The sequence below is a fragment of the Seriola lalandi genome, unplaced genomic scaffold (genome assembly GCF_002814215.2).
Source record: "Seriola lalandi dorsalis isolate HSWRI2012SDOR001 ecotype SW California unplaced genomic scaffold, Sedor1 jcf7180002053896, whole genome shotgun sequence".
Taxonomy (NCBI): Eukaryota; Metazoa; Chordata; class Actinopteri; order Carangiformes; family Carangidae; genus Seriola; species Seriola lalandi.
The window spans coordinates 638,695-650,415 of record NW_019524449.1 but is presented as its reverse complement, the minus strand read 5'-3'; the positions used below and the strand labels follow the sequence as shown (position 1 = coordinate 650,415).

Sequence of the window (11,721 nt, the reverse complement as noted above, 5' to 3'; positions counted from 1 at the left end):
ATTTCTCCATTTCACCTGCTGACCCCACAAAGGTGGTTTGTTTGCACTGTAGCCGCACAATTAGCAGAGGCAAAAAGACTACAAACCTCGGCACAAGCTGCCTTTTCAGGCACATGCAGAGGTTTCATGGACACGTTCTTGAAAGTAACAATACTATCTCAGGTGATGTGCCGTCTGCTGAAATTCATGTTAAACAAGAGCTCATGGACACTTCTGTTTATGCAACGGAACAGAACCATGAGAGGTTTGATGAACAACACCCGGTTGCCAAAAAAATCACCAAACTTATCGCAGAAATGCTCGCATTGGATCTTCAGCCATCAGCGATGGTGGAGAATGCTGGACTGAACAGACTGCTAGAGTACCTCCAGCCTCAGTATTCTCTACCACCTTCTTCTTACTTTACCAGCACTGCCATACCAGATATGTACGAAAGGGTGAAGGATGTTGTGCTGACCCACCTGAAAGAGGCTGAAGGTGGTGTCGTCCACTTCACAACAAGTATTTGGGTCAGTAGCCAGACAAGGGAATACCTTACCCTTACTGCCCACTGGGCGACGTACGAGTCAAGTGTCAGACCTCAAGGTCAGGACTTTCACTGCTCCGCTCTTCTAAGTGTCTCACAAATAGACTGTGATCACGATATGCATGACATCCCAAAGCAGCTTGAGTATCTGTGGGATTCTTGGATCACCTCATCAGGGCTGAAAAAGGGTTTCACTGTAACTGATAACAATACCATCAGAAACACCTTGGAGGAACATGGCCATGTCTCCATGCAGTGTTTTGGACACACTATAGACCTCATCGTTAGCGAAGCCATAAAGAGCCAGAGAATGGTTCAGAACCTTCTGAGTATTGCACGAAAGATCTGTGAACGTGTGCACCGCTCAGCAAAGGCCAAGGAGAAACTGGCTGAACTCCAGAGGGTCCACCAGCTGCCAGAAAACCAACTGATTCAGGATGTTCCTTCTAAATGGAGGACCTCCTTTTTCATGTTGGAGCGGCTGGTGGAGCAGAAGAAAGCCATCGACGAGATGTCGATCGAGTGCAATTTCAGGGAAATGATCAGCTGCGATCAGTGGGAGGTGATGCTGTCGGTCTGCAATGCACTGAAACCTTTCGAAGTCGCCTGCAGGGAGATGAGCAACCGCACTGCCACTCTGGGACAAGTGATACCACTCATTCACATCCTCAACAGAAAGATAGACCTGCTGTTTGATGAGACCGTGGGCATAGACAACATGCTCAAGTCCCTAAAGGAAGCCATGGTGAGCAGGATGTCAGCAACTCTGCATGACCCACGATACACGTGGGCAACCATGCTGGACCCACGATACAAGACGTCTTTGTTCACAGAGGAAGAAGCTGAGCAATGTAAACAAGATCTAATCCGGGAGCTGGACTTGTCCTCTTCTACCTCAGTTGCAGTTAAGTCTCCGCTGCCCAACGGCTGCAACGAGGCCCCCGCATCACCCAACACCTCCCACTCAAACAAGGACAACCTCTGGTCCCTAATGGCTGACATCAGGCAAAAGATAAAACAAGAGGAGAAGCCAAAGTCCTCAGAGCTGGCAGTGCTGGAGTACCTCGAGGAAGACATACTTGATCAAAGCTGTGACCCCCTCGACTATTGGAACCTGAAAAAGTTCCTGTGGCCTGATCTTGCCAAAGTAGCTGCCCGGTATGTGGGCTGCCCTCCCAGCATCATCCCAGCAGAGACACTCTTCAGCACAGCTAGTGTCAACTGTGCGCTAAATCAGCCCAGACCTTTACTGGAAAACATGGAGGGTCTGCTGTTCCTCAAGGTCAACCTCCCTTTGATTTATTTTCAGTACTGATAAATATTGAGCATTACTCTGAAAACCCTTTATCAAGGACCAAGTTGCATAGCTGTGAAATGGGGGGTTTCTGTTGGGCAAATTGTAAAATATCAATTTATACACTGATTGAGTCTCAATGCAAAGGCCAGATTGAGGTTTTATTGTATTCTGTGTACTACTGTTAAAACACTTTGGAGCTGTTGTGATGATAAGTCTCAGTCAGAAGTGTATCAGGGAGGGAGGGTTTTTCTAGCTGTAGGGGTTGGTGATAATGTGTTTGCTTGTAAATCGATGTTTCTGTTTTCTGTGTCTACTCTCTCCTTGTGCCTTATCCAAAACTACTTCAGGTCAAAAATGCTGTACATATTTTGTTAAATTGCGCAGATCACGTCAGGATGCTTTTTGATTCTTATGGATTAAAAGATAGATGCAGAGTTGTTTTCTGAATGAAAACATTGCCCAAAAATAAATGCTGTGACTGAAAGATGTTTTAAGTTAATGTTATTTAATTTTCATTGTGAATTCGTGGCTCATGGTACTGTCATTTAGAAATAGATTTTTTTTTTTACTTGCTGAAATGTTTTTAATAAGATCATGTATAATATTGCTGTATTTTCAGAGTAAGGAGTTTGTTTGGAATATACAATTTGTCTCTTAAGCACAATTTAAGTTTATGTCCAGGGGATTAAATTATGGGTTTATTATTGAGTAAAACAATGTACTGTACATTTTTATATTAAATGACTTCTGAACCTAATTTGATAAATGTTTGAGCATTGAGACTGGAACCATGTAAATTTTGTGGTCATTTGTAAATAAAGGTTTTCCTTATGCAATATTGCAGAGGTTCTTGTTTTTGTTTCAAATGTTTTGCCCCCTGTTCACATTCAGCTTTATTCATCTAAAAAATATACATAACGTACAAATCACATTCCGAAGTAAAGAATACAGAGCTGTTTTCAGAGGTTTAAGAAGATAACATAGTTTTATGTGAAAGAAAATGTTTGGTTTTTTTTCATGAGCATTACAACTCCAATACCTGTATTAACAGTAGAATAGAAAAACTTTTGAACTGGTTTAACATTTTACACATCAGCAAAGATGAATGAAGGTATTATTGTTTAAATACAACATGTTTACATGCTGCGGTAGCACATGTTGGCTGTTCATCTGTGGTGAAACGTGACGGATGATAGATTTGTTTTTCACACCTGGAGAAATACCCTTAACACTCCCATCTATACCATTATAACCTGTGAGAACACTGGTGTTTCCAGCTTCACCTTTGGTCACATTTTTGGTCACAATAAGAATTTAATTCCTTAATCCAACACATTCCCATTACAGTCGCTCTTTTTGAGGAGAGGCTTCAGTCTTTCTCTCCATCAGCACAGTTTTTCTCTCCAGTCGCACACTGACAGGAGGGAAGTGAAACATGTTGAAGGCAATGCTGCTGTAACCCTCTATAAAGGCCAGAGGCTGGTGAGTGTCCTTGAGTAGCTGTATTTTGGTAACATTAGCCTCCATTAGCATGTGTGAATACATTTTGACTTCAGGATTTGTGGGGCTCATGTCCTCCCGTTTGTCATATCTGTTAAAAGAAAAAGTAAGTTAAAACATTACACAACCTTAAATGTCACTGTTGGACACATTAAATTTGACAGACTTTAGTTCAAAATAATACAATATACACTGACCTCCAGTTTCTGTTTTGCTCTAAGAAGCGTGATACTCCAGTTTCAGCAGCGTAAGTGTCAATATGAACAAAAACATCTAAAAGAACAGTGTAACAATGTTTTTAATGGCAGTGATTATACAGTATTTTGAATAATTACTCAAATCAGGTTAAAAAAAAAAAGGCAGAATTCTTCATTTTCTCCTACACAGTATTGTTTGTCTTAGACCTTGTGCAAATTAATAAGCTGAATAAAACTGAAAAGTAATCTAAGAGGTATCACCAAGATCGTATACTCTGATAATTATGCCTCAGATTTCAAACTTCCTGCAAATACAAATTAGTTAAAAGTGGTGCCGACCTGTGGTGGCTGGCAGCCGCCTGTGTAGTTCCTGCATCCCGAGTCCCCCTGGGTAGTTGTGGTGGGAAACATAAAGACAAATACTAGAGTATGATGTGTTGATCAACAGCTGGCCAACCACAACCGCAGAGCCCAGTTTATACATCCAGGATTTCTGGTAGTTGCACAAACTAAAGCACACAGGAAGAAAACAAGAAATGAGGAACAAGAGCAGTTACACTCTCAAATGGTTAGAATGTGACACTGCTCACAGTAAATGTCTCTCTAAGCTTTGCACTGGTATTAACGCCTATAAATAGCCGCTCAGTATCCACTTCAAGAGCAAGAGTGTTGTGCAAGTTGTGTTTATTATTTTGTATTCTAAACAACATATTTGTTGTGAAGTGAGAGAAGTGACTGGTTAATGTGTTTTACTGTAAACACTGGGGTTTTATGTTTTGACTTACATGAAAGAACAGCCTCGGGCAGCCACCAAACTGAGCACGGGGAAAGTGTAGATGATGAAGCGCAGCTCCTTGTGGGGCAGCAGCGAGTAGATGAGGATGAAGCCCACTGTGGGCAGCAGCAGCAGCCTCATCCGCCTGTCAAGAAGACCAAGGGGGACAAAGAGCAGCGTGCAGCCCACGGCACGGGGAACCGCAGAGTAAAAGTACCAGAGAAAGGGGGAGGTTTACTGGGGAGAGGAGTCAAGGAAAACTGTGGGGGTGGAGATTATCCCTGACGATAAATTAAACAAAAAGTAAAAGTAGAAGTGATAGCTAGGCTTCAGATAGTTGCTTCTGCCAACAGGGTTATGTTTTTTCACCCGTGTCTGTTTATTCTTCAGCAGGAATTCGGTGGAGGGATGGGACATGGGTCAGGGAAAAGCCCATTCAATTTTGGGGCAGATCCATATCATTTACTATGAATTTTGTTCTGTGACGTCTGGTGTATGCTGTTTGATATTGCCCTTTGCAGAGGTCTGCGCTCTCTGAGTACCCTTCTACCTAAACAAGGAAATGTACAGGAGTAAATGAAAGGATATTCCCCAGTTGGAGCTTTTGTTGAGAATAGTGTTGTACCACAAAACCTGACCTTCAGGCCACAGAAACTCTCTCCAAAAGAAGGTGTCAACAGCTACTGTCAGAGCTGCAAAAGACAAAAGGAATCTAAAAAAGCTGCACATGCACATGTTCTATTTAGGCAATGTATTATTTATATACTGTACATTCACCACTCACCCAGTGACAAGATCCCAGCTGGAACAGCATAGTAAAGCAGTTGCAGCAATCCCAGCTTCCTGCTCAGCAGTGACATCAGCAACATGAGACCCATGAAAATGCAGAGCTCTGACCGGAACACAATGATGACTAAAGCTGAAAGGCTGATGAAACGGCCGTATTTCTGAGCCATCCAAGATGTGAATGCTAAAAGAACTGGGAAGAGAAATTTACTGTCATCACTTGTAGATTTACTCACTAATTCAGGAAAACGGAAAAATAAAAGTTTGAGATTTGAGATTATTATTACCGGTGCATCTTACCTATTGGTAGTGCAAATACATTTGGGAGTGTCCTGGTGCTGTAGAACATTAGGTGAAACTGTGAAGCACAGGTCAGACAGAAGAGCCCTGCAACTGTAGAGCCAAACTGCCTCCTCACCTCTCTCTGCATGTGCCATAGCGCACCGACAACACAAACTCCCAGAGATGCTCGGACTGCACAAAACACATCAAAAGAACACATTTAAACAGTTTAAAACCCAAGAAGTAACATTTATTGTAACATAGAGTATCAATTACTTTAAAAATGACAATTAGTGAGATGTTCGTGATTTACCTATCAGCTGTGTGTAAAATTTCGGTGCATCCAGCAGTGAGGACAGAAACACAACAGGGGAGGAGAGTATGGAGAGAAAAAGGGGGCCAAGGAAAGACCGTGGCACCACGCCAGGAAAATCATGATGGTCATACTGAAAGACAGCACAAGCTTTTTATTGGAGCTCAACAACACTAATGCAGCCAGAATATCATACAGTAATATATATTTTCAATTCAGTTTTTAAATATCACATGATGTTAAGCAAGAGGTGGAATTCAACCAGAAATGTAGACTTCAGCTTTTTGTCCAGGCAAATGGGTAAACTCCACCTGCTGATGAAGTGCATGTTATGTGACATGATCAAAAGCTCCAAAAGAGTTACTAAATGGACCCTGGGACGAGATGTCAATTATTTTCTTAATTCTTATGGTATTGTGTAGAAAATTATGATAAATATCTGTTTTAGAGAACATGTACGATACATAACAGTTGGTACAGCAGTATGTAGTATCATATATGAATTAAATAATAATGGTTCTGTAAAACCACTTAAATGTATGACTTGGGGCAATACAAATAAATTTCACTCCAATTTTTATTTTGATCATGGAATCAATCCGTTTGCTAATTTGCTGATGATAAAGCACACATCTTTTGAAAGCAGTATGGTTATTATTTATCAGCACAAATTCAACTTTTACTTCTCAAACAGTACATACTTCCTCATACTTATTTTGTAATCTTATTCATTTTTGTATTAGGTATGAATTTACCAAAGACTTTTGGCTTCAATTTGCACAATTATGCTTTTTAATATTCAAGCACTTCCCTCCTCTACAACTCAGAAAAATATATGTAAGCAGTAACTGTGTTAACGTAAGTGTTGTCTGTATGGTTTGTGTAATGTATTAAAAAATGATTTAATTCACTGATGCTGTGCACAGTTAGCTTGTTAGCACATCTATTACCTGAATCTGTAACACCTGCTTACCTTGTCAAAGTCAAGTCTGTGATACAAAATGTCGTGGGCTGCCTGTAAGTTAAAGCTTTCCTCAACCTTAGTAAAAGGACAAATGAATAAATGCAAAAGAGCCACAGAAATTAATAAGAAGAGCAGTGGCAGCCCAAAAACATTCCTCTTTTCAGCCATGACAGCTGAAAGACTGTTTTCACTTCCGGTCACCACAGGAAGTGATCGTCACGACATGTTTTCATATCGCTAAAAATATAAAAACAATTTTTGTAGTAACGATATAAAGGTATGGTTAATAAATCCAACCAAATTCTTCACCCTAAAGAAAAAACAAATATATTTTTAATGCTACAACTAGGTTTTCTTAATTTTCCTCGTGCGGAAGGATCTTTTTGTCCCGCGCGTGGCGGCTTGTGATTGGTTTCAAATTTGATTGACAGGCAGGGAGAGCCATTCAGCGCAAGCCACAATTCGACCGAGAAGCTGACGCGGAAAACTAGAACCGTACCGTTTTTTTCCCCCACAACCAGCATGTAAATACTACTTTCTTGTGCTTTGCATAGACAACGCTAACTTATATTTAATGTTAACAATAGCTCATTTAGATGTGTCCGGACCGTGCAAGACTTTAGTATTAGTGAGAAGCTTGCCTGCAAGTGGCTGAAGCGTGTGTTGTGATATGAAAGTGGGTCTGAAGTGATTGGATGAGATGCTGTCCACCGGTCCAGAGCTGCGGCTACTGCGGCTTTTGTCTTGTGTAACTCTTGTCTTACTTTTTCAAGTCACCGACGCCAAGAGGGATTTAAAAAGCGCCTGTACCACCTGCCAGCAAATCACGGATAACTTCAGCAAGGTGTGAGAACATTTGTGTTGTTTGTGGGCTTCTTTTTGTTGTTTTTCTTTTTACTGATATGAATATACGTGTTACCCCAAAATATTGAAGGTACCCTGCTACTTTAGATGGTGCCAAATGCCCGAAATGTCTTTAACTTATTCCAGTCCCTCCCATGTTTTCTTTCTGTAGAAAAACAACTTTGTTTTTGTGTTTTAGGGCTTTGACAGAACAGCAAAGCAGAACTTCGGTGGAGGCAACACAGCCTGGGAGGAGAGGAAACTGTCTAAATATGAGACGAGGTGAGACAGCGCATCCTGTCCAGTCCTGTTCAAACTGCAGGTCACCCTGCCACCGGCACATGTCATTAGAGCTGTGTTTGTTTTACACCAGAGCAGCAGGCTGTTGCAGTTTGCACATGAAGTTTATCAAAGTTTTACATAAGCCACATGCATTTGAATGACAAGTGGCTGATGACTTATGCAAACTTTCAAACTCAAAGCCATTCTCACACGTACACACACACACGTAATCTTCTATGTTTCCTTTTTCTTTTTATATCACAGGAGTGTAGGGACCACTTCCCTTGTAATTCCCTGCTATTGCTTTGTCCTATTTGTTGCTCAGTGTCTGTCCTGCTTGTCCAATCCTGTTTTTGCTTTTTTTACAGTGAGATTCGTCTGATGGAGATTGTGGAGGGGCTATGTGAGAGCAGCAGCTTTGAGTGCAATCGCATGGTCGAAGAGCACGAAGAGCACTTTGAGACCTGGTGGTTCAAGAGGTGGGTGTTGGTTAATGCAAATATTGTCAAAGTTTCAATGTCAGCACGGTCAGTCACTGGCAAGTGGGATGGATTTAAACTGTTAGGGTTTTAACACAAAGACAGATTGATGCCCTTCCAGCATGATTAGGCAAGCTGAGGTGTCACCTGCAGAGTTATTGATGTACAAACATTTGTTTTCAGTAAAATGTGGTAAACCTTTTTTTCCTGTTGCATCGCAGAAAAACAAAACATCCTGACCTGCATAAGTGGTTCTGCATTGAAACAATCAAAGTGTGCTGTCCGAAGGGAACGTTTGGACCTGACTGCAATGGTAAGGAGAAACACAACACAAAATGATACCAGCATTATAAACAACTAAGACCACTAACCTCTTGAAGTAGCCACAATGTTAAAAGTGGTTATTTAAGTGGATATTTTTGTGTTGCTTATGTCTTTCTGATTATCTTTTTAAGCCTGTGTGGGCAGCTCTGAGAGACCCTGTCAGGGAAATGGAATGTGTGATGGCGACGGGACTCGTGGAGGGAACGGAAAGTGCAGCTGTAACCATGGTTATGAAGGGGAGTCCTGCCTGGACTGCATCGACGGCTACTTCAACGAAGTGAGGAACGACACCTTCTCCCTTTGCACAGGTACAACACGGAAACAAGTGAAATGCTGCTGCGCCACTGACATGTCGCCAACATTCATACACAAATGTGTAGAGAAATCTGTGGTGATTCTGAATTCAGGCTTCACTTCCTCATACAGAATGCCACGCTTCATGCAAGACCTGCACTGGAGCAACCAATCAGGACTGTGATGAGTGCAAGGAAGGCTGGGAGGAGGATGAGCAGGAAACTTGTGTCGGTAAGAGTACCAATAATAATTCTACATGTGGTCATTTATGAGCATCTAGGAGAAAGTAACAACAGTTCTAATATGTGGGTAAAGCCAGAGCTGCATGATTATGCTTAGAATGACAGCTGTCTTTGATAATAAAACAGTTTTATTGCACTTGAACACTTTAATAGTCAGAAAACTTACTTAATTTTCATATTTTATACTTTTAGAGCCAAAATAATGATCTATTATTCAATTAGTCAATTGCCAGAAAATATATCTGCAACCATTTCGATAATCGATTAATCATATAAGTAATTTTTCAAGTAGAAATGCCAAATATTTCCCAAGTTCCAGCTTTGAAATTGTGAGAATTTGCTGTTTTTCTTTGGATTATAACATCGTAAATTGAATATCTTTTGAGTTTTGTACAGTTGGTTTGACAAAATACGACATTTGAAGAAGTCTCCTTTTCCTACTATTTCCTAACATTTTATTGACTAAATTGGTAATAGACTAATTTAGAAAGTTACTGGCAGACTAAATGATAAGATATTTTTTTAGTTTTTTGTCATTTGTGTGGACGTGTGTAGAAAAATGTGTTTCATTGCTGAATATGTATTAAACTGAAGCCAGAAAAATGTCTGCACAGAAAAGCATTTATCCTTACACAGAAAAAAAGCTGTAAGTATATGTATTTATGCAGATTGCATGTGTGATGAATATACTCTAACCTGCAGCTGTATTTGCCAAACAGACATCAGTTAATCACATCATTCACATAGTAGATCACACTCTGGACAGAGTTCATCTCACTGCAATCTATCTCATGTGTTGCAGATGTGAATGAGTGCTCCACTGACTCTTCTCCATGTAAAGATGATCAATACTGTGTTAACACAGAAGGCTCCTACTCCTGCAAGGGTAAGAGGACTCACAGTATCTTTTTATTTTTGGGATGTGACCTTTGTCTATCGGGGCTATGAACTGTATAAAATGTGCCATATTTCAGAAATCGGGAAAGTCATTTAGTTTCACTTCACTGAAAGATTTCTCTGTGATATTTATCTGTGATATATTTTAGAAAGGGTTTCTTTTGTGTGTGTTTGTCCTTCACAGCTTGTGACAAAGTTTGCTCTGGCTGTACTGGAGCTGGTCCTGATAAGTGCCAGGCTTGTGCCAGCGGGTACCAGGATGCAGAGGGCACCTGCACAGGTATGATAGAAATAATCCACTATTTGGAAGGTTCCACTTCTCTATACTGTTGATCAATTCTAGAAGAATTTATGATTCATTTAGAAAACATTATAGAATAAATATTAAAGACGTTAAAGATAAGAGTGGCATTATTCTATATTTTGCTTATTGACCTTCAGCCCCATGTTCATTGAATCTTATTAAGGATGGAGATCTATAAAACAGATCACAAATGTATAAATAAAAAAATAAGTGGAAAAGAAAGGTTAAAAAAAAAAAGGGTTTAGTAGTTACAGCTGGGCTCTGTAGGTTTTGGCAAAGGATAGACTACAGACTTATCTTTTTTAAATTCTGTTGCATCTTTGAGTTTCAACCTGTATCACATGAACAAAATTTAGTCTGGTTGGCTCATCAGTGTAATGTTTTATGTTTTCCAAGATATCGATGAGTGTTCCCAGTCAGAGTCGGTGTGTACAAAGGAGCACCAGGAGTGTATCAACAATAAAGGCAGCTACGTGTGCATCTGTTCAAGTGGCTATGAGGAGCAGGAGGACGAGTGTGTCCAAATGATGCAGCCAGGTGAGGATTAGTGTTTAAGGACTAGTTTCACACAGTTTCTGCCTTACTCTTTCTGAAAGCTTTTCAGAGGTGAAATGAAGGTTTTTGTTAGCTACTACATTTTGACATAACAGCATATGGAATTAATTGACAACACATTGTATATTGTGCCCCTAAGATATTATCAATAAAAATTCAGTATATTAGTTTCAATATATAATTACTTATGATTTACACATGCTTAAATTTTCATCAGAACATGCAGAAGAGTCAGAAGCAACCGAGACGACCACAAGTCCACACGGGGAACTTTGATGTCAAAACTGGGATCATGAGGAGCGAATCAGGAAGAACTGTTGAAATCTGCCACATCTGAAGCTGCTCGTTTTTTTAAAAAATTGCCGACTACATGCACTTAATGTACCAGCTGCACTTAGAACCAACAAAAGCTGCCAAGACAGTGTTTTCCAGCAGTGGGTCATGGATTAAAGGACAAAAAAGAGAGACATTTTATGCTCAGTATGCTGGTCATTGTTGCTTTTCTCTGGTGTACGCAAACTACCACTTGTTGTCTTTAGTTGTTCTATGGTTTTAAAAATCAAAGGTGTTTCAATAAAGGTGAATTATGTTAAATTTAAGGTAAATCCATGCCAACAGGCTGTGTATACCTTCTTCTACAATGTGTGCTGTTTATTCTACAGGAGCAAATGTAGTGCAGTGGATTACATTAGCAGGTGGAGGTTAGAGCACAGGTTGTGTAGTTGCAGCAATCATAGTTGACCACACGGTGGCAGTCTAATCATATGAAATGTAGAGGCTCACTTCTGTGTACAGATGTGCCTTATTTAAATTGATGAAAGACAAGTGTCTCACTGTTTTTACTCAGGGCTTCCTCCCTTC

The 11,721-nt window shown here is 40.3% G+C and overlaps 3 protein-coding genes across 3 annotated transcripts; 2 read left to right on the top strand and 1 right to left on the bottom strand.

The window, feature by feature from the left end:
* The first annotated feature begins 6 nt into the window (after nucleotides 1-6).
* zbed4 (zinc finger, BED-type containing 4) lies at nucleotides 7-2,661 on the top strand. Its single transcript, XM_023402053.2, has one exon. It carries the CDS (start codon nucleotides 114-116, stop codon nucleotides 1,839-1,841), a length of 1,728 nt encoding a protein of 575 aa, XP_023257821.2. The 5' UTR covers nucleotides 7-113; the 3' UTR covers nucleotides 1,842-2,661.
* Nucleotides 2,662-2,670: 9 nt separating this feature from the next.
* Nucleotides 2,671-6,832, bottom strand: alg12 (ALG12 alpha-1,6-mannosyltransferase). The gene is made up of 9 exons (XM_087172887.1): nucleotides 6,650-6,832; nucleotides 5,677-5,809; nucleotides 5,382-5,555; nucleotides 5,080-5,274; nucleotides 4,885-4,987; nucleotides 4,306-4,530; nucleotides 3,860-4,029; nucleotides 3,521-3,596; nucleotides 2,671-3,414 (listed from the first exon to the last, which is right to left on the bottom strand). Exons 1-9 carry the CDS (start codon nucleotides 6,806-6,808, stop codon nucleotides 3,165-3,167), a joined length of 1,485 nt encoding a protein of 494 aa, XP_087029013.1. The 5' UTR covers nucleotides 6,809-6,832; the 3' UTR covers nucleotides 2,671-3,164.
* Nucleotides 6,833-7,111: 279 nt separating this feature from the next.
* Nucleotides 7,112-11,459, top strand: creld2 (CRELD disulfide isomerase 2). The gene is made up of 10 exons (XM_023402038.2): nucleotides 7,112-7,484; nucleotides 7,683-7,765; nucleotides 8,134-8,244; nucleotides 8,466-8,557; nucleotides 8,700-8,876; nucleotides 8,995-9,093; nucleotides 9,907-9,990; nucleotides 10,186-10,281; nucleotides 10,702-10,842; nucleotides 11,078-11,459. The coding sequence occupies exons 1-10, from the start codon at nucleotides 7,341-7,343 to the stop codon at nucleotides 11,134-11,136; spliced, it is 1,086 nt and encodes a 361-aa protein (XP_023257806.1). The 5' UTR covers nucleotides 7,112-7,340; the 3' UTR covers nucleotides 11,137-11,459.
* The last annotated feature ends 262 nt before the right edge of the window (nucleotides 11,460-11,721 follow it).